Raw genomic sequence first — 25,701 nt, 5'->3', positions numbered from 1 at the left:
ATCATATCATTTTGATAAGAAAATCATATGAGAGCTATTTTAGAATATTATTATTTTTGAGAAATGGATCATCAATAAGATTTTAATAAAAGGTCTATTGAAATCTTCTCAGTGGGACATGGTGATGAGCGGCTGCCTCCTAATGCAATTGTGAGATGAGCTTCTGCCAGATAATTAAATCAATCCGCAAACTCAGACTATCAATTTAAAACATTCAGGACAGGCAAAGCATACTCTTAGCATCAGGCAAAAGCATGATTAACAAAACAAAGTTTCATGCTTAGTGTTTAGTTCAAAAAGAAAAGATACACAAACTTTAGTCTCTATAAAACTAATGGAAAGCAGATAACAGTAGGAGCAGCTTGCTGCAACGACGAACACCAGAGCAATTTCAGATAGTTATCTAGCCGAGGTGAAAAACCAAACTTATTATTATCTTTGAATTTAGCGCCATCATATCCTTTCTTGACCTATCTCCTTTGTTGGTAAAATTTGGTTAAACTCCAAGTTGTTCTAAGAGGATTGGAGAGAACTGAACAACACCTGAAATTTCTCCCAATTGATGTTCTCCCAGTTAATTAACTCGGCATTCGGTGAAAGAGTGAAAAAGAGTCCAATTCCCAGCACAAGCACCAAAACACTACCCTTCATGCAGCTAAAATTACGTGTTAACTTCATCAAAATTGTCTTGCAGTACTTGTCAGCTTCTTTGATGGATGCTACTTGGCTGGGGTCTGTGTTTCTTGACAGGGCATCTTCATTCTTTGATAGAGAAAATAAGAAAAAGATTATGATCAGCAACTAAATTTTCAAAAACACTGTGCAACTAAACCTGACCACATCTAGATACAAGTGCAACAAACAAGTAAATTTATCATATCATGCACACGATAGACGCCAAGGATGGAAATCCAAAAGCCGTGAGCTTCTAATGACTGAATTTGGACAAGAAAATTAGAAATATTTGATAGTAGCTACACTTACTTTAGCCCTCAAATGCTTAAGTGTTACTTTGAGAGTGTCAAGGGAAATTTTGGCTGAGTAATTTCGCCACTCAGTGGAGAGTTTCCGAAGAACAATAATTGTCGCATCAACATTCTCTAAATAGAGTTTCTCCTTCATGATACAACAGTTAAAGCAGTTAGAAAGGTTTACAAAATAATAAAAGCTATAAATAGCACGTTTGAATAACAACTCACCCACTGTTTATAGCACTCAGCATTCTGCGTCAAACACCAGATGAATAAATCGACCGCTTCCTTTGTTAGCTCGGAATTATCTGTATATAAGTTCCATGTTAAAGTACAGTCATACTATGAAAACATCAGCCTAGGACACATAATAATGCAACATCTCAATTATACTTTCTTGAATCGCTTGGATGGCAAAAGGCAAAAGCTGTTGTGATGCTTGCTTTGTGGTTTTGGTACCAGAACCAGTAAGAGCCAACTCTTTTAGAGTAGGATAAAACGTCTCAAATCTTTCAGTTGCCTGCAGAAAGATATATTAGGAACTCATCGTAAAATTTTATGCTATATGGAGATCTTCCATGGAAATAGGCTAACCTTGACTCGAGCTGTAGAAGCAGGAAAAGTCGCCCGCATGAGTAGATCAAGTACAGCAGGTGGTACTATGCGTTCCCCCTTCCGAACAGCACCATTTAACAGAATAGTTCGAGCTTTCGGTCCAGAGAGAATCCTGAAATAAAGCCAGAAAGTAGCTTTTGACTAAAGCAATAAATAGAAACAAAAGGATAAGAGCATCAGCATTGCCTCATGGCACACCTTTCGAGCAATTGCAGCACCAAGTCCCTAGACTGTGGGTTCACATTTGATTTTCCACAAACTACAGGAAATAGGAAATGCGACCAGATGTACATGCCGACAATCAGATCTCCTTGAGAAGCCTATCACAAGAAGACATATCCTCAGCTTAACTGCAGTGGTCGTGGTGGATGGTAGCTTCCTCTTAGATGAGCAAGCAATCCTGGAGCTAACAACTTACCTGGGCAGTGATCCAGATGACAATGGGTAGTTTTTCTTGTCCTTGATATGCTGGATCGTCTCTTAGTTTGGGCAAAAGATTTATAAGTATTTCAGGCTTCCGTCTCAAGGTCATTGCTAGCACAACAAATATAGCAGCCTGCAGGTTTCATTGCACATCATAATGTTTAATTAAAGCTATAACATTATGGCCATTGCAAGAATTCAGTCGAAGTCACAATAGCAACATATAAAAATATACAATTCAGGTGAAGACTCTGGAAAAAAATCAGGAAAGTTAAATGCAAGTGGCAATTAACACTCCCAGTATGGTATGCAGTTTTACTTTTATCTCATGATTGAACAAAAACTATTATGCCTTACTGTTAAAAGCTAGTGCATAAAAGATACAGAATCATGATTCTCCATACCAGTTGCTAATTAAAACTATGTAAACTCCGAAGGCAAACTTGCATATATGTCCCTACAAACAAACACTATGTTTCCATATTCACCACCCCAAATTTTAGTTTTGAAATATACCATTGTCAAACTTAAAATCTTGCATATATGCCATTAGAGAGTTCTTAGTATGGAAATAGGAATAAAACGATTCAAACTAACAATTTCCTCCTTTAATTTTTTAACATGTATAAATTGGCTTTCAATTCAATCAATTATCAATATTTTAATTATTTTTTCTAGGACATGTTTTATATATTTGATAGCATTCGAATATTTTTGGATGTAGATATCAGAAAAATATACACATTTAAGAAGGAAATAAAGAAACACATGAGAGAGGTGCAATCTGCTCAACAAAAGCAAGAATACTACACAATTATACAACAAGATAGTTCTAATAACCACATCCTTAAGTAAGATGCTGCAAGAGAATCACATGTTCTGATAGCCGAAATATTCAGATTGCATTCCCTTCCCATTAAGAAACTTTTATCAGTAAGAACAAAATAGTTGTCATAAAATCTATACAAAATTTTTGTCCCTTAATGACCAGCCAAACACCAAACTACCAAACAAAGTTATAAGTCACATTAATATTATTATTAGAAAATATTATAGGATTATGAAAAATCTTGGTAAAATGACACTTTATTTTATTGTCAACGAAAAATATGTCAGGCAACATTGTTAAGTTAGATGTAGGCAACATGACTAATGAAGTACAACATCAAATCACTGAAAACGATCATTCATATAAAGATATAGTATCTGTACTCATTTTTTGCCTCAACCAAAACAATCCATGTATTTACTACTATATATTCAAGTAACTTCAATTATGATGTGACTCTTCTCAAGCATCCTAGCAGACAAAGCTCACAATTTTTCTTAGCGTGAGATAAGTACACGCCAAGAATTTGATCATCTCTCAATATGATGACCAGCTTTACTACCTACCCCCTTAGCTCTCATATAGAAAATTGGTGCTCTGGCTGAGAGACCAAATCCAAAGTTGATTACATATAATAGTCACACTTAGAAACTCATTTAATGAGATTGGCAATCCATGTAGGTGGGGCATAAGCTGGTTAGTTCATAAATAAGTAGTGTACTCATGGATCATCTATTTTGTGGAGCATCACATAAATCCATGTTCTGCCAGCATATGTATGGAACAAGAGGAAAGGAGAAGGAAAAATGTAGCTGAATATTACCAGAGCCTTTGGTGTAGTTGGCTGAACAGATTTTTTTGAGCCCTTAACTGCAGGTAGCTGACTCGCCAAGTCAGAAAGGATGCCATCAAGGCACCATAAAACAAAATCAGTCAAAGCTTCAGGGGATTTCAGTGCAAGCCAATCAACTGAAATCTTGTAAACAGATTCAGGTATATGGCTTAAAGGAACCTGTGCCAAAGTAATGGAATTAAATTAGATGTCAACTTACTGAAAAGTTATGAATTATAATGGCAAAACATCATGATCAAATACTAACATTTGAAGACAGTTCGAAAAAAAGTATCAGGCAGGATAATATCTCATCCATAGGCTTTAACGTACCAACACAAAAATAAAATAAAAGATCTAATGAAAATGGAGTTTACACTAAGACTATGCCATCATTACCAAGACAAGAATAGAGAAAAAGGAAGATGAGTCAGAAATGGAATAGAAAGGAGATCAAACTGGGTTATAAGCACAGAATAAGAAATATTGTTTATAGATTCTAGTCCCATGTTTGAATTATCAAATAATTTGGGAATAGCATATACTTTTGTGAGGCTTTCAACCGCATTCATTATCATTTAAAAAACAAAATGCAACAAGCTGGCCTCAAAATTTGATGGTTCTCCAACCAAAGACATGTAAACATTGCTGTGCTGCATCCTTTCAAATTGATAGGATTAGTTCTCCCTTCGGACAATGTTGTAACAATGTTTATCAAATTGAACCTAATTGTAGGCTTGAAGGAAACATTGGAAAATTCTATTGATAAATGAGGCAGGAGAAATGGGACATCATGATGTGGAGCCACTAATGTCTAAGCCTCACATATTGCCTACAAATAAGTTTTTGATCTAAGTTGTACCATTTGACTGAATGATAACTTACTGGAAAAGGATATAACCTGGTAAGAAAAAAATTGATAAATGTGGCACATCATGATGCAAAGCCACTAAGATCTAAGCTTTATGTATTTCCTATAAAATTAGCTTTGGATTGAGTCGTGCTAGAGGTTTGCTGAATGATGACTAATTGGAAAAGGAAGCTGGTAAAAAAAAGATCAAGTTTACCTATGATATCACAAGTCTGGCTATGGTTTTACAACCACTTCGTGGTCAATTTGGATACGAACTGAATAGTTAAGTTACCATTAATAAGCCTTCCTAATAGACTAAAAACAATAGTAGAAGCAATAGGACAGTGACCAAGGGAATTGCAGGGGAAATAATTAAGAAAACAGATCTCAATCTTTAATCTTAATGATTTCAATTTATAGCCAATAATCAAATCTCCCAAAAGATGAAGCTACTATGAAAAGAATCAATTTACATATTTTGGTCTAATGAGTTAGAATGATGCTTAAAAATTCAACCAGTTGGATCTGACCTTTGACAAGTGTATCAAATTTAATGCCTAAGATACTTTCTGCATCTAGTTTTACATTTTCCTGCGTATCAATCTTGAGAACAGGAAATAAGAGCCAACCAACTCATTAAAGTTAGTGATAGAAAACAGACATGGGTTTGCACAAAAGCCACTTAGGGTATAAAATAAGGGAAGAACAGATTGGAAGGTCAGAGTTGATTAGTTAGAGATTTGGCTCTGGTGGTTCTCTTTTATTTAAACAAAAATAAATAGGTTCCTGGGAAAAGGTTTTTCTCCCTTAAATACCTGTGCATCCTACTTGTGGGAGGTTCATATAAAAATAAACTTCTCAAGTTTTATAAAAACAATGTCAAGATAAAAATTAACAAATTTTCAATACTGTTAAGAGTATTTGTTGATATGATAATTGCATACACAGATCCCCGTAGATAAATTCATGCATTACCGATCACAATAATAGATACAAGTCTATTTAGGAGAAATTAATCATGAAGCAAGTAAAACTGCAACAAAACCGCAAAACAATGGAAGCTTTAAAGTTCCATTTCAAGAATTGTAAAGTCAGTCAATCAGTGTTCTTTTCTAATAGCACCTAGAAAGTGCAGAACAAAGTCAGTCATTGCATGTGATCATCAGCAACAGAATTTGAGAATGTGAACCAAGCAAATGGCATTCTCTATTTTCTGGAAATGTGTGTCAGGTAATGAATTGTCCTGACCATAATATAAACCAAAATATTCTGGTTTTCCATCTAAATAAAACAAAACCAATTACCAGAACACCAAACAAATCTTTTGTACGGATTGATAGGATAGCTGAAAAGGAAAATTGATAGGTGGCAGAACAAACTTACATCAATGATTTTGTCCACAGGTGATTCTTTGAAGATCTTGAACCAAGGGAATTGCGATGCATTAACAGAAGCAAATGACCGTGCGAAAAAATCCGCAAATCTCATCAGTTGAATATCCTGCTGCGATTCGTAAGTTGTCTGAAAAGATAAAGAAGGTCAAAAGGATTTTTTTTTTTACTTTCCTCCTTTCCAAAACATAATAAAGATTCGACCTTTAGTTAATTTGTTTAAAAGAAAACAGACCATCAAAAATTATCAAGATTCCAAAATTTGCATAGATCTAGTTCTCACCGAAATCTCGGCGAGAAACGTAGCAAGATCGGTGGCATCGATCTTGGCGGCAGCCTCATCGACCGTGACCTTAGGCTTCTTAACCTTCTTCGGCTTCTCCTTCTTCGGCGCCGGCGCACTGTTCTCCTGGGATTTGGCGGCTCCTTCGTCATCGTCGTCTTCGTCCGAGGAGGCCAGCGCAGGCCTCGATCTGGGCAAATCAACGGCCTCGGCAGCGGCCGCCGCGGCCTCGATGGCGTGACGCCGCTCGCGGGCCTTCTGCTCGACGGAGTCAAAGACGTGGGAGCGATCGGGGAGACCGTTGGCGAGGCTGGGGCGATCGGGGTCGGCCTGGGGTTGAGGCTTGCGCTTGCGCTTGGAGTAAGTGACTTTCTGCCATCCGTGGCTGGCGGCGGCGCCGCCTCCGTCGTGAAGGAGGAGCGAGGAATCGAGGGTGTCTTCCATGGGCAGAGAGCTCCAACGGAAAAATGGGCGATGGCCGATGGGCCTGAGGTTGTTTATATATAGCAAGAGGAAGAGAGACAGAGAAAAGAGGAAAAGAAAAGTGGGGCCCTCCGCTTCCTCTTCGACCGGGCCCTTCTAATTGGAGGCGGGCGCCGTAGACCGCGTGCGAAGGGAACGGGCAGGGATTATGAGCTTATTTCTGCCTTGTAAAATAAAACAAAATAAAATCTGATTATTTTTTTAAAATAAAATCCAAACCTTTATTTTATCCTATTCTTTATATAATTGCAGATATATTTTACTAATCTATCGGATTAGGATGAAATTTGCGGGTCCCACTTGGTCTTGTTGATATATATAGCACTAATCTAATTGTTAAAAATCGTATTTATTATTATAATGCCTAATTTTATAAAGTGATTAATTATTGAAATAATAATGTTTTAATATATTGCTATTACTATTATTATTATTATTTTAAAAAGCCTTTAAAACTTGTTAACGGTTAGAAGTAATAAATTGGATCTGACAAGTCATATTAATTGGTGGATGGATCTGATAACTAGTATTTAAAGCCCCTTTTACAAGTTAAAAATTAAATATTTTTTTTATTCATTCTTAGAAAGTCACCCTCATCATGACATATATTTATTTATATTTATATAAAGTTTTAATTCTGTAAATTTTCAAATGTTTTAATTGTCAACATGCTAACTGTTTCAAATGGATTAGTTTCATTCCTCTCAGATTTTACTCATTTTTTAAGTTAGCTGACAATTGAATTGACTAGACTTTTTTTGAAAAAAAAACAAACTGAAATCAAATGGTGAGAAAGAAATGATAAATCTAAAGGGTACTAAGGAAAATATTTAGCATAAACAAATTTTCAGGAAATGATAACCAAAGCTATCTAAAACAACTGATAAAGAGAGACAACAGAGCCAAAGCCAAGCATGAGAGAGAGCTTTGGTTTCACTCCCAAAATAATGTTCTACTGAATGATGAGAGTTTCACTTCAACCATAACAAGAAATTGAAACTACAACTATAACAAGAAATTGAACTCACTCCATGAACACATTCAGCTATCTCAACTTGAGTGCTTGAGGACTCTCCTATAGCTACCCTTTTCTAAGAAAAAAATGAGCTCCAAATCTATATATATCTGATCTATAATATCAGAGAATCATTATCATAAAGTAATCCAATGAAAAGTAAATTATTCATAATGCCTACTAACTCTCACATTCAGTTGGGACCCCTGCAAAGTATTCATTATGTAATAATAACAATAACGTAATGATTGGATAGAATGATGCCAACAATTAAGAGCCCACCTAATTCCTTTCATAAGTATTAAGTCATAACACAATGATTTCAGCATTGGACACATATGTACTTTTTAAAAATTACACAACCTTCTTGCAACCATATTTCAGAATTGAATACTTTTACAATTCCTTCAAATGAAAACATTAACTCAAAATTATGCATTACCACTGTAATTTGCAGAAAGCTAGACATTTGAAACGAGAAACTTGAAGGAAAAAAAACAGGCATATCAACACTTTTTGATACAATAAATAGTTATGTTGCTAAACAACATTCTTTCTGTCATATTTGCATCAAAACTATAGCTATACAACTCGTATGTATGCAGGAATGCTAAATTAGCAGACAATACAATATATGTAAAAGTGACCAGAGAATATGGAGAAATTTATAAAAGTTTTGCATAGCATTTGTTTAAGAAGAAGAAATATCATCACTTCGATCAAATCACCATTTTCATGGCGTATTTTTCTCCAAACATAGCATTTTGTTTGACAATCCCCATCAGATAATAAAAACACAGAACTTTATGACAATGGTGCATTCATATAACTACTCAATCCACCAAAGCTCATACTTCTAATCAGATAGAATAGTTTCTAAAATCTAAACTCAATCATGTGAATAAACACGCTTCCGATCGAGATCAAATGGAAACTTCAATAATTTGAATTCTAGCTTTTACAGAATGACAATAAATTTGAAGAAACAAAATTAACCAAGATACAGAAATTGGGGAACAATTGTTAACTGAACTCTTACAAGTTTCTTTAAGAACTAGAACCCTCATCAACGATCTCTAACCCCTGCAGAAACATCAATTAAATCAGTTCAGCTTATAAGTAAATGGTTCTAGAAAGGCAAACAACGATATTTTGGGGGGGACAAATAAAACCAACCTTATTCGTCGACTTTGTAGGATCGAGGAGTTATCTCGGACAACCATAAACCTGGGAAACAATACTGCAGAGGCAAATCAAGCATCAGATAAGGCACATATCAATATGCAAATAGCAGAAGAGCGATCAATCCTAGGTCAAGTGCAAGAAATCAAAACCAAAATTAGGAAACTTACATCGAGATGCTGCTGCACGATCCTAGGCCTCTTCTTCGGCCGCCGAGGGGGCTTTGTTCCTTTAAACACCAGGTAGTCCTGTTCAATCTCCTCACGGGACAGAGAGATTGAGAATTTCCACATATCCTCTCCATCTGATCTCCCTCGCTTGGCCGCTTCCCGCGGCGCGCTCTTATCGTTTAGCAAAGGGGAAGAAGATGGATCCGAGGTAGGAGCGCGATCCTCGGCCGGAGCGTTGCAACCAGCCCTCCGCGTCCTCAGATTCCAGGGCCTTGCCGCCTCGGCCACCGTTGGAACCGAAGGGTAAATGCTTCTCTCCGCTGCCTCCTCTCCTCCAGCCTTCGTCGATGGCGGCGAGATCTTGCCCGGAGAGGCTGGCAGGCGGATCCCCGCCGTTCGTCCGATCCGATCGGATGCGGGATCCTCCACTTCCTCGTTGCGTACGCTATGGGAGAAGGGGTGGTTGGAGCAGCGGAGGTGGCGCTGGCCGCCCCAGCTACGAGTGGGGAAGGCGAAGTTATGCAGCCTCCGGGCAGGCGGAGGCTTCGATCCGCTCGGAGGTAAGTACTCCTTTACTCGGGGAGTAATCGCCATGGAAATCCTCGATCATCCAAAGCGGCGGCTTGGAAGGGTTAGGTGAAGGCAAGGAATTTCTAACGTTCGCAAGGTCTATCTCTGTTTCTTCGCTCGCGGGGTTTATAAATATTCTAAAATAGGAACGAAAATTAAATATTGAATACGCAAGAGGATATTTGTTAATTGCCCCTTAAAATATTCGTATTCACCTCATATTTGCCAATATCGCCGGCAGAGGTTCTACTACTTTTAGTGGAGTTACGCTTAAATACAGGGGCTATTCCGCAATTTACCGTAAACCACGACCTCCGATTAGGAAGCCGCCGGCGAGAGCGAGAAGAAGGAGCGACGCAAGTTCTCCAGCTAGATCCACCTCCATCTCTACCTCGAGATGGGCCGGCCGCCATGTGCTTGGCATATCGCGACGTAGTACAGCAGCCAGCGATCGACTTCCAGGAGATCTGCATCCTCGGTGCGCACAGCTACCAAGGGTCACTGTAGCTACGTGGCTGGGCCGCGCAGAGGATCGGCGAGGTCTGCAGTAGAGCAATATAATCGTTTACCGCATCGTGTCGTTCGTCGCTCTCCGACGTGACGACAGTCGACCGATGGTTCAACGCAGTGCGAAGTTCCTTTGTATTCCAACATCTGCAAAGCGTCGTAGGGAAGGTGAGACGGCGCTAGATCCGCACGCCGCCACCGTCGTCCTGCTCTCTCCTTCGCCATCTCCTCCGTCCTCTACATTACAAGGCGTCGGTGGTCGCCGGACGATTCCCCGAATACCCTTCTCTCGAAGCTCTTCGTATTTTTTTTATAAATAAAATAAATAATTCCCATAAAATTGCGAACAATTAATATCTTAGTTCAGTTGTCATGGTCAAACTGCTGCTACATTCGCATATTTATCTTATTACAGATCAAAACTCTACCCAGACGTCCACGTAACCACGGTCAGTGAAGGGCCCACTCCAGAAGAGCGCGCATAAAAATCTCTCTGATCACTATCATACACACGACCGCACATATCCCTACACGTTAATGATAAAAAAAAATGGAAATAAAAAATAGAAAGTACAACATCACCGTAATTCCTATTCTGAAATGATAAAAATTGGTTAAGTCGAATAATAAATAATAAATTTTAAAATATTTTTGAGAAATCTTATTATTCCCTTTAACTATAATAAAAATCAGAAATTATTTGTAATTATTAATATTATTCCCTTACTATAAGAAACCCTCGACCGGCCATTGCTCATTTGCTCTTCTTCGTTCTGACTTACCTCCTCCTGTAGGCCGTAGGCTCGCCATCACGCCAACCCACTCCGACCTCGCCGTCAAATCATCTCCTTCCCCTTCTCCGCCAGTTTTGGAATCCGCTGCCGGACGCTCCCCTTCCTTCGCCTTCGGCATGGTCATCTCGCGGGAGACGCCATCCAGGCGCCCGAATCCGTCCCCGGAGACGGCGGCAGCCGCCGAATCTCGGCTCCCTCTCCGAGGGACGCAGGGGAGCCTCCTCCAAGGCTTCCCCTTCCAGATCTTGAAGACGTGGGGCAGGCATAGGGGGGTCCGTTGCATGGGCAAGGAGGAGACCGCCGACGCCGGCGAACGGCGATCTCCGTCGGAGTCGGCGTGCCCTCGGATCCGTGTCCCGGATAGCGGCCGCAGCGACGGAGACGACTCGGGAGTTGAGGAGGTCAGGGAACGCCTGTTGGTTCACCTCCGTGAGGCAGCGGACCGGATGAAGTTGGTGCTGCCCAAAGGCAGCGGCGAGACTGAGCCGGCTCCGGTGCCGGAGTTGACGCCCGATCTCGAGGCTTCCGACGGCTCTAAGGCACTTCCATGGAATCTGAGGACGCGGCGCGGTGCGTCGAGGGAGATCGAGCGGCGCCGGAGTGTTTCCCCTCCGCCGCCGCCGCCCACGGCGGAGAAAAGGACGGTCCGGCTGAGGTCGGAGGGTCCTAGGAGAAAGGAGCGGCCTAGGTTCTCGATCTCGCTCACGAAAGAGGAGATCGACGAGGACATCTACGCCGTGACCGGGTGCAGGGCTCGCCGCCGGCCAAGGAAGCGGCCGAGAGTCATCCAAAAGCAGCTCGAGGTGAGATTTCTTCGTCCCGCTTTCTCTTCCATTTTCCTTCCTCCGTCGACGTTCTGTTCACCCTTCTGATCCATAAGATCCCCATTTCCTTTTCTTTTTTTCATGATTTCCCCGCTCCTCTCCGATTCGAACGCACTATTTCCGTTGTTTCTTTCTTCTTAATGCTCAATCACTTCTCGTATTAATCTCTTTCGATGCTCCTCCTCTGCAGGCGCTATTCCCCGGCTCGTGGCTGACGGAGATCGCCGCCGACAGCTACAAGGTCCCAGAACAGCGGTAACCCTACCGCGAGGGACGCGACGCCTCGGACTCCGTATCGTCCAGCCATGGGTTTCTCCTACAAAAGACAATAGTAAGGGCGGAAAAAAAATCATCTTTTCTTTCAGAATTCGCTACTTTGACATCGTAGAAAACCCTCATTGCGTCAAAAATTCGTCCTGTAATCGTCCTGTTTTATGAGTTCCAACTGTCGCTCTGTTCCAGAAGGGATCGATCCTGTCGATTGAGCCGAATTTCGATTAAACAAACCGCAAGGTGTCATCTATTATTTGCTTCCAGACAAAAACTCCGACTCGATCGCAGTCTTTTCCCCGGTGGCAGGGGAAGAGCAGAGGCCGCCGCGTCGGCGGCGTCTGTTCTGCTTCAACCACGGCCGTCGGAGTTTGGGTCAGTCAACTCCGCGCTCCTTCCCAACATTGGAACGGGTCGTCGCCGCCGTCGCCGCCGCCGTCGCTGTCACCTCCCAACGCGTGGATATTTGCTTTCGCGTGTCGCCACCAATCCACTGGAATGTTGAGATGGATTAACCCAGAAGTCGACGAAATTTTTATTTTTTCCATCTTAAAAAAAAATAATTTTTAGTAATCCCCTTACAGTTTTATTATTTATCTAGTAGCCTCTACTCATAGACATTTCTCTAACATTAGGAAAGCGACGGCACTACATGATAAAATTCGCATTGTGACAATACTTATAAAAATAGGGCTAAATTGAAATTTTCTCTCTTATAAGCTTTCTATTTTATGTACAGGCTGGGGGTTCATCAATAATTGCGCACCAAATCGTTTTTATTTGACTGTGGAACTGCCTAATCGGTTGAGATCGGGCTGTTTAGCAGTTAATCACATGGATTAAATAGTAGGATTAATCATCGTGGGAAGGCTTGCAACCTTTCCGTTGGTCGTCTCAAAGTAGGCTTGCATTTTCATCTACAAAGAGAGAAGTTTATTTTCTTGATGCATCATTCTACAAAGATCATTCTAAAGAACCATCACTGCTTTAGCTCAAGGAGAGGGAGCAACATACATTCTTCACCTTAGCTTGCCAAACTCTCCAACGAGTCGAGGACGTGCCTCATTGAGGGTCTGTTTTCGGGATTGAACTGCACGCAGGCTAATGCGACCTTGAGGGCTGCAGTAATGTCGCCTTCTCTTTCGAGTTCTCGCGTCAAGTAAGGGTCTATGACATCCAACAGGCTTCTCTTCTCCTCGATCGAAACCTGAACAAACCGAACTAAATCCATGTCTGAGGTATCCATTACAACAGATGGGGGTCTTCCAGAAATCAATTCTAGTAGCATCACGCCATACGAATACACGTCCCACTTCTGTGACGGCCGGAGAGATTTCAAGGCTTCAGGAGCTTGGTAGAACAATCTATCGATCCAGACAGGACTAGATGAAGCGACTGAGAGTTCGCTAGCCTTTCCGGCCATGTTGGCTAGGTGCCCGAGCCCGAAGTCGGATATGTATGGATCCATATCTAACCCGAGGAGTATGTTACCGGGTCTAAGATCCCCATGGACATACTTCTTGGGGCTGAACTCGTGCAAGAAGGCCAAACCTCTTGCAACTCCCTTCATGATCTTGAGTCTAACGATCCATGGCAGTGGTGCAAAGTTCAGCTCCGATGAACTTCCTGTGAACGACCATCAATGGAATGGAAAAACAATCACAATCATATCGACTAGATTGCAAATTAAGAATATGGAAAGATCAATCAGGGCAAAATTTAATTAGTAATGATCCAAACACTGTGGATCCATATTCCATACCGTGAATTGCACCGGCGAGGTTGCCGTTCGGAATATAGTCGTATATCAGAAGCTTCTCGTCGGCCGACCAGTAATAAGCTCTTAGTTGAACGATGTTGGGATGCCTCACTTTGCCGATGGATTGCACCTCGGTTTGGAAATCTTTGAACCTCTGCGATCCGCCGTCGCCTAACCTTCTCACTGCGAGTGTGAGGCCGTCGTCCAGCACCACCTTGTAGACCATCCCAATCGCGCTCTTCCCCAGCACAAAAGCAGATCCCTTTAGGAGATCGTCCAAGTCGAAACGCACTTGCTTGTCCAGCGGTATGAGATCGAATTGCTCGACGTTCTCTGCGGAAACCTCGGATCCGTCTTTGCCGCAGCAAAGGCCCCCTTTTTTGTTCTCAGTTTGTGCCTTGTTCTTGGAAGAAATTGCCCTCCTGTAGCAGAAGAAGAAGAGCATTGCGATGAGGCCGATTGCGAGCGCATCGCCGACTGCTATAGCAATCACGGATCTTTTGCTGAGACCGCTCGAACTGTTTCTGCCATCCGAAGAAGGCACGGGCAATCGATCGCTTGGGAAAGAAGGAAATTGGGGCGGGCTGGCGGAAGGAGGAGGACAGGGGTGGTTCTTCAATGGCGGTCCGCAGAGATTAGGGTTTCCGATAAATGCAGTCGGCCCTCGGTTCAGGAAAGCTCCGTTCTGCGGAATCGGACCGCTCAGATTGTTGAATGCGAGATCGACGTAGATCCGCTCCGGTAAATTTCCAAGGCTCGCCGGAATTGGACCGGAGAAATCATTGTGCAGAGATCAAGCGTGCCGGTGAGGCTCGACAGGTTCCCTAAATCGCTAGGGATCGAGCCGTTCAATCTGTTGTAAGAAAGGGTCAGTCTCTCCATAGCCGTAAGATTGGTGCCGAATCCGACGGGGAGGGCGCCGGAGAAGTTGTTGTGGCTCAAATCGAGAACCCTCAGCCGCTTGCAGTGGGCGATCGAAGCGGGTATGGTCCCATCGAGCGAGTTGTCGGAAAGGTCGAAGATTTGGAGGGCGGAGAGGGCGTCGACCTGCGGAGGGACGGCGCCGGTGAGGAAGTTGCCGGAAAGCACCAAGCTTTGGAGGCCGGCGGCGGAGAAGAGCCCCGGGGGGAGGCGTCCCCGAAGCCGGTTGTTCCGGAGGTTGATATGGCGGAGAGCCGGGAGGTCGCCGAGGGAGGGAGGGAGGGAGCCCAAAAGCCGGCTCTTTGGGAGGGCGAGGGCGACGACCTTCCCTTCCCGGCAAGTGACGCCATTCCAAGCGCAGGGGTCGGAGGTGGAGGCGTTCCAGGAGGCCATGGAACCGCCCGGGTCCTCTCTGACGGAGGATTTGAAGGAGAGCAGGGCGACGCCCTCCTGATTCACGGCGAGCGGAAGGGGAAACAAGGTGAAACAGAGAACAGCACAGAGAAGGAGCTTCGAGGAGCTGAACTCCATGGCCACGAAGGTTTGGGGACGAAGCAGTGATGGCTCTGTTCGTCTCACTTCATGGAGGAAGCAGGAGCGTGATCAACGTGGTGGAGAATGGTGGGCGATTTGGCAACTGGGAAGCAATCGCTCAGATTGGGGCGACGTCTCTGCGCAATCACAGGCGAGGAAGATTGAGAGAAAGTACGTGTGGAAAGAAGAAGGATGGTCTATCTCGTCCACATTTCTGACCTCCATATACTCGAGTCAAAGTGTGTGTCAACGTTGCTGGAAGAGAACCGGGATTTGACTTGCTACGGTCCAATGAATGAAGGTGAGTGGAGAATTGACTGTCTCTGGTGCACTTCGCCTAACTGCCAAACTAAAATAATAAATTCTGTTAAAGAAATACTCGCAAAGCACTAAATATGATAATGATCACAATGAACTGACATCAACGACATTAATTATTGTTAATTTGTCAATAAAATCCACATTTGTAAGTTTTGCAGAGAACCTCGCACACAAAAATGTTGAATCCATGAATCAACCAATCTACATATCATCTAGACCAAGGAAATGCAAAAAATTCTCCAAATCTAATGATCCCTACAGATTCATATACTACGGGACATAATTGGCTTCTTCCACTTTCATATCTTATAATATACACACTTCGTTGGTGAATTCAAACGAGGTCCTTCCGGCGTTTAGATGAGTCGTTCAATGCAATATCTCTGCTACCACCAAAGAATGAGTGCGCATGGGCATCTGATTTAGTCTTCCAAATCGAGAAAACTAAGCAATCTTTTATCATCTTATGCTAAGAGGTTGCTAATGAGTGTTTGAGCTGCTAGGAAAACTTGTAGAGTTTGACGCTTCTTCCAGCTCCACAAGCATAAGCTTCTGTCTCTGGTACCTGTTTCTTTTTGCTGCAATTGCTGAGAGACGAATGCAGAACATTTTAGTAAGTGGAAGTGGCTAGGATTTGCAACTTACAAGCAAAGATAAGCACTTGGAAGTATTTAAACAATCTAGCTTATAGCTGTTATACATCTCCAAATGTAGTATGAGAGTTATTAAAATCTTAAAGTCATCAGTAGTCACACCAAAAATTGACACTGAGTACGAGTGACAAAAGAACTTGCTGTCTGGCTAAAGTGGTAGAAAGGATTAAAGGAATATTGTGTTATTCTGATCTTGAAGAATCACTCATCACATACTGGTCAACATTGTAAAAATGGGACTTAACCTGAAATCCTAAATGTAATATTCTTATCATTAAGAAACACTCATTACAAAGTACATAGGACTAGAGCTTAAATCCTAAACCAAAATGTTCAATCTAGGACTAAACCCACTGCTCATGGCTCATAATACCTATAGCAAATTACCATCTGATTGTGCATGCTCTTATTTTAGTCACAATATCATCACAGAGTTAAGATCTGTCTATTCTTTCTAGCCTCACACAAGTGGTGGTAGCAGAAACAAATACTAAGGGGAAGCTTATAGAATCACAGTATGATAATTATTTTTCAACCTGATTACTTGATGAAGTGTCAATTTGTATCCATCAAGTTGAAATCTTCTCAAGGCACAATCATAATAAATAAAAGTTCAAAACTAAGAATAATTCTTGAATTAGTTTACTCACATATTAAGTCTTGAGGAAACTCAAAATCATAATCGCTGCTTCCCCTTCTTATGCAGAAAATATAAATGACGAGAAGTAAAATGAAAATAAAAACGCATGATAAGCCAATTGCAATCTTGCCAGCTAATGAAAGACCACCCTTGTCCCAAAATAAAGGACATGCTGGTAAAGTGGGAACACCACAAAGACCTTTATTACCTGAAAGGCTGAACGAGAAAAAATTAGTTGATATTTTTAAAAGGAATTTATGTAACCAAACATGCACTGCAAGACATCTACGCGGTTTAGATACCACTTTCTCTCAATAACAGATGATGATGAGCAAAACTTACTCTATGATTCCACCATGTACACCAATTGAATAAACTTTCTCAGGAACTTGTCCATCCAATTGATTGTTGTTTAACAATCTGATTGAAAAATGATAGCCACAAGTTATATTAGAAAGTGAAGGATTCATATTTAGTAAATAAACTTCTACAGAACGTTTTCAGAAACTTAAATGTATAGAATTGCACAATTAAGGATAATCACAATGACAAAAGCAACAGAGAGAGCATATTTATCAACTCACACAATTTGCAAGTTTGAGGAACCCAAGGTATCTGGAATACTCCCTGTAAACTGATTTGAAGACAGGTCCCTGACAAATGAAAACAACAGTAAGTTACTTATGACTAATGGAAAATGAGAATCATGCTAGAGTCTTCTTGAGATAGCATCAGAACAATCCTCACGATCCAAAACCCACAATATTTAGCTCGGCAATACAATGATGGTTTAACCTTCACACAGAGTATTTATTTCTAAGTTATGAAGCAGAACATTAGTGGATATAAAATGGTTTTTCTAATGTCTGTGCTTTCATGGTAAGTTTACCATGTAAGAAAAATGTACAATGTCAGATACTCTAGAAGTTTAGAAAAAATATTAGGCAGTTACCCATCAAGCATGCTGCAGAACCATTCTTACAAAGCTTTCTATTCTAGAACTTGTAGCTGTTATGTAGGCTCCATTTGTTTCACGTAAAATATGATTCTTATTAAAATATTTTTTTGAGAAAAAGCTATGAATGAATTTTTTTTTTATAAAACATAAAAAGCATGTTTTTGTGTTTGATGCACTAAGGGTGGCCACTTCTCTAATGACAGCGAAGGGCAAAGAAGGCCTCATGGACAAGGACAAGAGGGTGAATAATGATGATATCTGTTGATCTACTGGTACAAAATATCTGAACAATGATTTACTTTCTCTCTTGTTTGAAAAACTCTATTAAGCAACAAGTAATTTATAACAACCTAAATGACTTGTTCAATATATAAGGAGACTCAGAAAAAGGAATAATAAAAATATAAGTTCAATTCACCGAAATAATCTCTAAAGTATGATCGTTAAAGTATTTTAAAAAAAACAGTTCTCATAACAATTCCTAAGTCTTACAAGCAAGATATTCTATCACTAACAAACTTGCATAACTAACCTTTAACAAGAGGCAGTTTGACTTGCACAAAAGAACAATAAGCACTTCCAAATGGAGTTAGGCATAGGAGGGGAAAAAAACATTGTAACTAATTGGAAATGATTATCAAGATACTCACAAGCTTACTAAGGACCCAAGACCAAAATCTGTTGGCAAACTTCCTCCCAAAGAATTAGAGCTCAAGTTCCTGTCAGATGGTTAATTGTACCCACATGAGATAGGTAAAGTGAAAGTTGAGTCCATATGCCTGTTAAAAATAATTTTAAAAGCTCAAATAGAAAAAGTGATTTGAAAGAAAAAACAAAGGGGTGCTCTAATGAAGCCAAATTGATACTGTGCAGATTGAAAATGATATTGTTGTTTGGTTCATAAACAGATACTATAGCTAAACTAAATGACCCTCAAGTTGGTACATACAATAGTTATTTTTCTTAAGCATATAACAAATTTACTGTCATATTAACCTTTGCTAAATTCTTAAATCTTGTAAAGATCAATTACAGTGCTGAAGTTCATGGCATCATGACTTTATGAGAAATAAAAAAACAGATAATATGGAGTAAATGCTACCCATATGATCACACATATTGGAACAGAGCAGTTTGTGGTGACTCTTTTTTTCAGTCATTTTCATTTCTAACATACACCACAAAAAATAAAAACCAACACTAGTGCCAAGCCTGAATGAAGAAGAGGTTGAGAGTTTCATTAGGCCAAGACAGTCAGTTTTAAATTGTCTAAACCTTTGAATATGAATATCAACTAATTTTTTCTATAAAGTCAGGCCCCTCAAGCGTTGTAGCCTTGCATGGAGGGAAAAATTAATGTGATTGTGGTCTATCCAGATAATTGAGACAAATACAGCTTACTAATGATGATGATGACTCATACACCATAAAGGAACAACTATAAAAGAAATTAGCATGAAGGAAATTGTGTAAGTTGTGATAAATTAACTAATACTTACAAGTTTACCAAGTGTGTTAAGAGATTTATTTTATCACTAATATATCCTTTCAAACCTTGACTTCCTAAGTCCCTGTAAATCAAAACATGAAAAGTTAAGCAAGTTAGAAGTAAACCCTCAGGTTTTTGAAGTCGTATCCAGAATCCTACATAGATTAACTTATGTTTAATGTAATTAATACAATAAAGAACATGTTGGTATTGGGATATCTATTTAGACCACTATGTATAGCCCATGCAAATAAAATATTATTAGATGATAGACCATGCAAACAAAAGTACAATATCATACAATAGAAGTTGGCTAGAAGCAAGGAAAAATAATATTGATTTGATCTCCATAAATGAAGCATAGTGATAATCAAAGAATAAAGCATACTGCAGATAATCCCAAGTTTCTTTTCTAAGCATGCTTGGTGATTTCACTGATATTTTGCTACTAAAGAATAACCAATTCAACCAAACAATAATGTCCATTAAAAGAAGAACCTTATTTCTCATGTAGTAATAATTGATGCACGTTTTCAAATTCTGTCGACAATTGGAAGAAGCCTATGCATACTGATAGAAGAGATTGCAGATAATGGAGACTACTAAAAAAATTGTACGAATATGAGACTAAAAATAAAATATGCCACCAACATTTGTATTAACATCCGGAGATAATCAGTTCATAGAATGATAGAATGAGATGTGATTGCTTACAATTGAGTGACAACAAGATTTTGTCCGTTCTCACTGAGATGGCAAGTGACACCCTCCCAAGTATCCCACGTGGAAGGAGCACACGGGTCGCCGTTCCAGCCCATCCTATCTGGTACCCGCAGTGATTCCTTCAATGCCTGCATCGCCAACACTATCAAAAAGACAATCAGCTCGAAACTATTCCTAGTAGCAAAGTGTAATCCCAATTCATGTTCCTGACCACCCACCTTGACTTGACACCGTGACCATGTCCAATGGCACCATAGCATAATTCTCAAGTCCACAAATAATGGGCTTTGCAGCCACCGGCACCAGCTTCACACTTAAGGGCCTGCTTGTCAAGTTTCTCACTATGTAACTCCACTTGAAGGCTGTGAACCCTCCGACCTCCTTGTAGATGTCAATACTCGACACTTTCTCTTGGCCGATGAACACATCGAACACCCTCTGTGCTGCAGCGTTCACCCCAGAATCTATCTCCGCAAAGTGAAACCAAAGCATGTAGTCTAGCCGCGTGTCCACCGGCAGCAAGAATTCAAGAGTGTCCCCAAGATTGACGGTTGTGACGGCTGTCTCGTACAGCTTGACAGGGAAGTAATTTGGGGCCTGGTTGGCACCGAATATTTGGTGTCCCCCAGCGGATAGCGCCTTGACTGAGACATTCGGGTTTCGGTATCCGGCATCAGGTTGCCAGACCCTGGAGAAAGCGTCGGAGTCGTTAGAGAATCCAGGACCGAAGAGGGAGGAACCAGCTGTGAGGCGGCCATAATTGATGAGGATGAGATCTGTGCCGGTGGAGGCAGCATCGTAGGCGAGTGGGTGAATGGCAGCGATCTCGAGGGAGGCAATGACAGGTGGGTCGGTGGCGATGCTGTAGAAGCAAAGGGTGGCGCTGCCGTCGGGGACGGCGGCGATAAAGTCAGAATAAGCACCAGAGCGGGCAGCGGCCTCGGGCCAGGGGGAATGCAAGGTGAATACGAGCGTGCCTTCGAAGGAGACGTCGAAGCTAGGGCTCCGGAGCTTGGAATCGTAGTTGTCGTAGACGGTGAAGGTGCGAATATAATAGCGGCCGTTGGGAAGGGGAACAGCGTAGCAGTTCTTCTTGCCGTAGGAAACCGGAGGGAAAAAGCGGAGAGTTCGCTCCTGCGGCAGCTGGAACCGGTGGGGCTCCGCCACCAACCCGGCGGCGCCACCGGAGTAGTAGAGATCCGCCACCCAGGAGCGCCCAAACTCCGACGTGAAGTTAGCGGTGCCTCCGCAGTCGATGTTCAACGCCACGCCTGAGATCCCAAAGAAAAATTAAGCAGAAAAATGGCAAGAAGGGGAAACCATGGCAATGTGGGTGAGCTAAGCATACCAGCAGAGAAAGGATCGGAAGGTGGAGCAGGCGTTACACCTCCGGAAGCGGAAGAAAGGAGCGGAAGGAAGAAGAAGAAGAAGAAGAAGAAGAAGAAGCAGCGAGACATGGCTCGAGCTTGGAATCGTGGAGATGGGGAAGGCAGCTTATGACCGAAGGCTGCGATCGCAAATCACGGCCGTTCATGCGCGCCGTGATTATGCAAGTCCACGCATAGCGTTGCCAGTCTGTTACCCACCGCCCACCGGGAAACGAAAAGGCTATCTCCGTGATCGGCTGTGCAACCGTAACAAAAGACAGTACTTTCAATCAATGAGAAAGCGGAAAAAGAATTAAATGAATTGCGTAATTAGTGGAACAGTTCAGTCTGTGTCGTGGCTCGTGGTCTAAGACCTCACCTGATTTGTAAAATGCCCCGGATACTCATCTTTACTATGACCGTTACGCATTGATGAAATACCCTTACGATCTAATTTATCTAATTGTATGGAGCGACAATATTTAAACGCGCAGAATAAATAATATGTATTTTACTCTAATATATATGCTCAAATATATAGCCGAGTCGGGTAGATATGCCGCATAAGCCAATTTGAATTGTCAATAAATATGAAAATATCAGGCAAGGTGTGTTATCCGTCCAAAAGCGTGGGGGACTGCATTGGAGAAGTTATTAAGGTCATGATTTTAATTTTTATTATAATAAATAAATTTACATAGTCCTAAGGTAATGATGCAACGGTAAAACATCTTAATTTTATTGATATCTAAGAATCTAATCTTAATTTGAGTAAATTAATAGATAAATTTTTTTTAATGGACGATTGACCTAAAAAAGTTGGACTAATAGGTCACCCACGATGAATGCTTCTAGATTTACCCTAATGGACAATAAGAAATTTTCTTGAAATCGAGTCGATTATCCTCAGAATTAGTCTACATAAACTGAATATTTAATACTAACTAAATAAACAAATTTAAATTGGCCCTAAGGTAATGGTGGGACAATCTCAACTTTAGCAAATTAACAGCTAAATTTCTTTTAATTGACGATTTAACTAAAAATGCTAGGTTAATGGATCGTCCCCTATAAGAGCTTCTTGATTTATCTTGATAGTCGAAAAGAAACTTCCGTAAAATTGGACGAGGTCACTTGATACTTGATTTACCTCCCATTATCTTAATGTGAGGTTGATAAGGAGCATCTTTTTTTTTCATAAACCAATTTGAATTGCTCACACAGACGTAGCTGAATTGGTACTTGAGCGATATATTTGCATCACAGCAACAAGGATTGAATCCCTATGGTTCATTCACTTAAGATGGTTTTCCTACCTAAAAAGTCACTCAGTATCATGATTTATCTTTCTTCCATGAGATTTTAGGACAGATAGTAAAGGGACACCTAGGGTAAACATTATTATCATTATACATCACATAAACAAATTTGAAATGCCATCTAAAATTAGTGTAGTGGTAAGAGACATGAGCACACCTACAACAATTGAACTATTAGTGAATTTGGAGCGCCACATCATAAGCCACCGTGTTTTTGAATTTATTTGATAGGTAAAATGTGAAGTCAAATCATATACTCAAGATTAGTTAGATAGTAAGATTTAAATACCTGATATATATAAAAAAAAAATTTGAATCTTCTGCATTACATATCATACGACCGCAGTATTCAAATAACTTGAGATGCTAGGTAGGCAATTCACCAAAACCCATCTACATCGCCTAGATTTATCTAGTAGCCAATGAAAAACTAGACCAAATGAGTTACCTTAAAGATTAATCAGTTAAAAAACTAAATATCTAAATTATTTTTATTTAAAAAAAACAAATTTAAATCAATGCCCTCCGAGACACGACGTAATCACAAGAGGTAAGATAAATCCTTATTCAACAAAGATTTAAAACTCATACCAGTCATCTCATATGCCCATAATATTCAAATCACTAGTGATGTTATACCATTCGCTATAACCCATCCCTACTTCTCAAATTTACTCTAATGGCCAATAAAAAAAAACCTTTCATGACAATCAACCAATCAATTCCTAAATTAGTCAATGCAAAAACAGAATATGTGGATTGACAAAAAAACAAAAAACAAAAAACAAAAACCCGATGTGCTTACTGTGATCTGAAGAGAAACGTAAACAATGTATCCATGTTCTTATAACTGCAGTTCGATCTATTAGATAAGATTGTCATATCTCAATCATGTAGATACTGTCCAAACCAACACCAAAATATGGCAGGATTGCATGAAAATTACAGGTTAAACAAATTGAATAGCATAAGCTTACAGTTTAAGCACAAAAAGTCATCAGTTCTTGTTACATGAGTTGGGGAGTATTACATCAAGAGAAGCTTGTTTCGAGGGCCCAAAATCCGCAGCAATTGAAGCTTCAACGAAGACAATAAAGAACTTAGCACAGCCTGCAAGTACAATTAAATATATGGCCAATTAAATAATAAAGCTTACAATAATATACTTCAAGATAATTTAATATCAAAGAACTCATTCTAGTAAATTAATGGCCATTTAGAAGAGGCAAATTCTCATAGAAAGAAACGAAGGAAAACGAGTGATAGCACAGGGGGAAAAGTATCATAACAGACGAAACCACAACAGGAATAACTATATTTTGCAAACGTTGAACCATTTGCAGACCTACAAGAAGAACACAAACTCATTTCTTTATCAGCTTCCAAAAGAAAGATTTGGTTGATGACTGGTAATTGGACAAGATTCAGCACATTAGCACATAAATAAGAAATTGTTCAAATGTACCGTGAAAAGGAAATATATCTATCAACTGCTTTCTCCTCATCTTCGTTATATAGAAACCATTTATCCTTGGGTCTCTCAGAGTTCCAACTACCAAAATCTGAAAAAATTAGCATATAATAAGACCCACTATCAGAGGCATAAGAACAATACTGCTCTCTGGAGGACACAAACCTTGTCGGAGTTTCAGATTGCTAAAGCAGCCTGCAAGTTTCCAGTAAACACATGCTTCTTCCAGAAATATGGGCTCGGTCCGAATAGCATCTGGTCTTCTGTTATATGGATCTGTGAGACCAACAAAAACATAATTACCTCAAAACAAATGGTAGTATGTTTGGATTTTGCCAATACAAGTAATTAGAAAGATATGTTAGTCCTCAATTGTATCAAGTCAAGTCACATGAGCTTGAGCTTTGTCCAAACCAAGTAGCACACCCACATTGGATGGCAGACTTAGGATATAAAAGCCTAGTTACTAGGAATCATATAATTCATGATTCCAAATATGATTTGAGTACAAATGTAAAAAGATTGTGATAAATCTGAATCAAGATTAAATAGCCAAACAATCCAATTCAATTCAATTAATTATAAACCTTATGTTGAACCACACTATGAAAAGAAAGAAAATTCATCTTCAAAATGTTATAACCAAACCTAAGTAACTGTCTTTTGACAATATAGTCAACTCAGTAAATCTGAAACTAAATTATAAAAGAATAAAGAAAGGTTGAATTTTACTAGTAACAATAGCAATAAGCATTAAGAAGCATTAAAGAGAGAGTAGAATAATATAGTTCATCCCAAGAGACATGGTCATCAGTTCAGTAGAAGAATTGGATTAATTTAATTTCATCCCAAGACATTTTCATCATGAGTTTTACAAAAAAGTAAGTTTAGAAGCCTTCTTTGAATATTTAAAAACACCTAAAATATATATTTTACAAAAAAAACCTAAAAGACATTCGTACTTCTAAATTCTAAGTAAGAACCTCATTACAATCTTGTCGATATAGATGATTCATACAATCTTGTAGCAAAAAATACCTAAACATAACCAGTCTCAACAATACATATAATAAAATTCCACTGAACATAAACAATTACAAAAAGTGGCATCAAATCCTCTCAAATCACATTTATATAATGACTCAAGCTCTCTCACAATCTCAAGCATCTAGTTGGCTCTAGCTTCATCATCTCAAGCATCTCAGCTTAAAACTGCTATAGCATAGCTAGCAACAACATCTTCTTTCATGCTCTGGCAAGCGGTTTTGTCTTTTAAAGAAAGTTCATCTTTTAGCAACAACATCTTTTACAAACAGGGGGATCATTTGGACACAACAACCTTTTCTTGGCAGCAATGATATTTGGACATGAAACCTTTTTCTTATGGCAATACTGGACATTTTCTTCCTTTCCTTTCAGCAATGATATTCTCTTTACGCCTCCTCAGTTATTCCAATATACTTGTTATTTGATAAATCAATCCAAAAAAAGATGTAGTCAAACTGAAAATCACAACTAAAAAAGATGTGAGTCT

The 25,701-nt window shown here is 40.1% G+C and overlaps 4 protein-coding genes, 1 long non-coding RNA gene and 1 pseudogene across 6 annotated transcripts; 1 reads left to right on the top strand and 5 right to left on the bottom strand.

Annotated features, from left to right (window-relative positions):
• Positions 1-192: 192 nt before the first annotated feature.
• On the bottom strand, positions 193-6,701 carry LOC122051027. The gene is made up of 10 exons (XM_042611938.1): positions 6,198-6,701; positions 5,907-6,044; positions 3,662-3,850; positions 2,005-2,142; positions 1,785-1,906; positions 1,566-1,698; positions 1,365-1,491; positions 1,200-1,279; positions 985-1,116; positions 193-762 (listed from the first exon to the last, which is right to left on the bottom strand). Exons 1-10 carry the CDS (start codon positions 6,639-6,641, stop codon positions 514-516), a joined length of 1,752 nt encoding a protein of 583 aa, XP_042467872.1. The 5' UTR covers positions 6,642-6,701; the 3' UTR covers positions 193-513.
• Positions 6,702-8,612: 1,911 nt separating this feature from the next.
• Positions 8,613-9,747, bottom strand: LOC122051029. The gene is made up of 3 exons (XM_042611939.1): positions 9,048-9,747; positions 8,872-8,935; positions 8,613-8,778 (listed from the first exon to the last, which is right to left on the bottom strand). Exons 1-2 carry the CDS (start codon positions 9,639-9,641, stop codon positions 8,873-8,875), a joined length of 657 nt encoding a protein of 218 aa, XP_042467873.1. The 5' UTR covers positions 9,642-9,747; the 3' UTR covers positions 8,613-8,778; position 8,872.
• Positions 9,748-10,231: 484 nt separating this feature from the next.
• On the top strand, positions 10,232-12,206 carry LOC122053460. Its single transcript, XM_042615513.1, has 4 exons — positions 10,232-10,425; positions 10,540-10,573; positions 10,858-11,721; positions 11,933-12,206. Exons 1-4 carry the CDS (start codon positions 10,232-10,234, stop codon positions 11,999-12,001), a joined length of 1,161 nt encoding a protein of 386 aa, XP_042471447.1. The 3' UTR covers positions 12,002-12,206.
• Positions 12,207-12,747: 541 nt separating this feature from the next.
• Positions 12,748-15,284, bottom strand: LOC122051028 (annotated as a pseudogene).
• Positions 15,285-15,670: 386 nt separating this feature from the next.
• On the bottom strand, positions 15,671-21,601 carry LOC122051026 (receptor-like protein 4). 2 transcript variants are annotated; one of them, XM_042611935.1, is made up of 9 exons: positions 21,359-21,593; positions 20,229-21,281; positions 20,002-20,152; positions 19,298-19,369; positions 18,449-18,517; positions 17,425-17,493; positions 17,183-17,260; positions 16,851-17,056; positions 15,671-16,134 (listed from the first exon to the last, which is right to left on the bottom strand). In XM_042611935.1, exons 1-9 carry the CDS (start codon positions 21,465-21,467, stop codon positions 16,028-16,030), a joined length of 1,914 nt encoding a protein of 637 aa, XP_042467869.1. In that variant the 5' UTR covers positions 21,468-21,593; the 3' UTR covers positions 15,671-16,027. The 2 variants fall into 2 exon arrangements, with proteins under 2 accessions (XP_042467869.1, XP_042467870.1); XM_042611936.1 differs by lacking the exon at positions 15,671-16,134 and having other exon boundaries at positions 16,851-17,048; positions 21,359-21,601.
• Positions 21,602-23,543: 1,942 nt separating this feature from the next.
• On the bottom strand, positions 23,544-24,479 carry LOC122053509. Its single transcript, XR_006132211.1, has 3 exons — positions 24,333-24,479; positions 24,162-24,258; positions 23,544-23,806 (listed from the first exon to the last, which is right to left on the bottom strand). It is a non-coding gene; the product is annotated as an uncharacterized LOC122053509 (long non-coding RNA).
• Positions 24,480-25,701: the final 1,222 nt, after the last annotated feature.

The sequence above is a fragment of the Zingiber officinale genome, chromosome 3A, assembly GCF_018446385.1.
Source record: "Zingiber officinale cultivar Zhangliang chromosome 3A, Zo_v1.1, whole genome shotgun sequence".
In the NCBI taxonomy this organism is placed as follows: Eukaryota; Viridiplantae; Streptophyta; class Magnoliopsida; order Zingiberales; family Zingiberaceae; genus Zingiber; species Zingiber officinale.
Note: the sequence above shows the minus strand (reverse complement) of the source record. Positions and strands in the feature narration are given on the sequence as shown.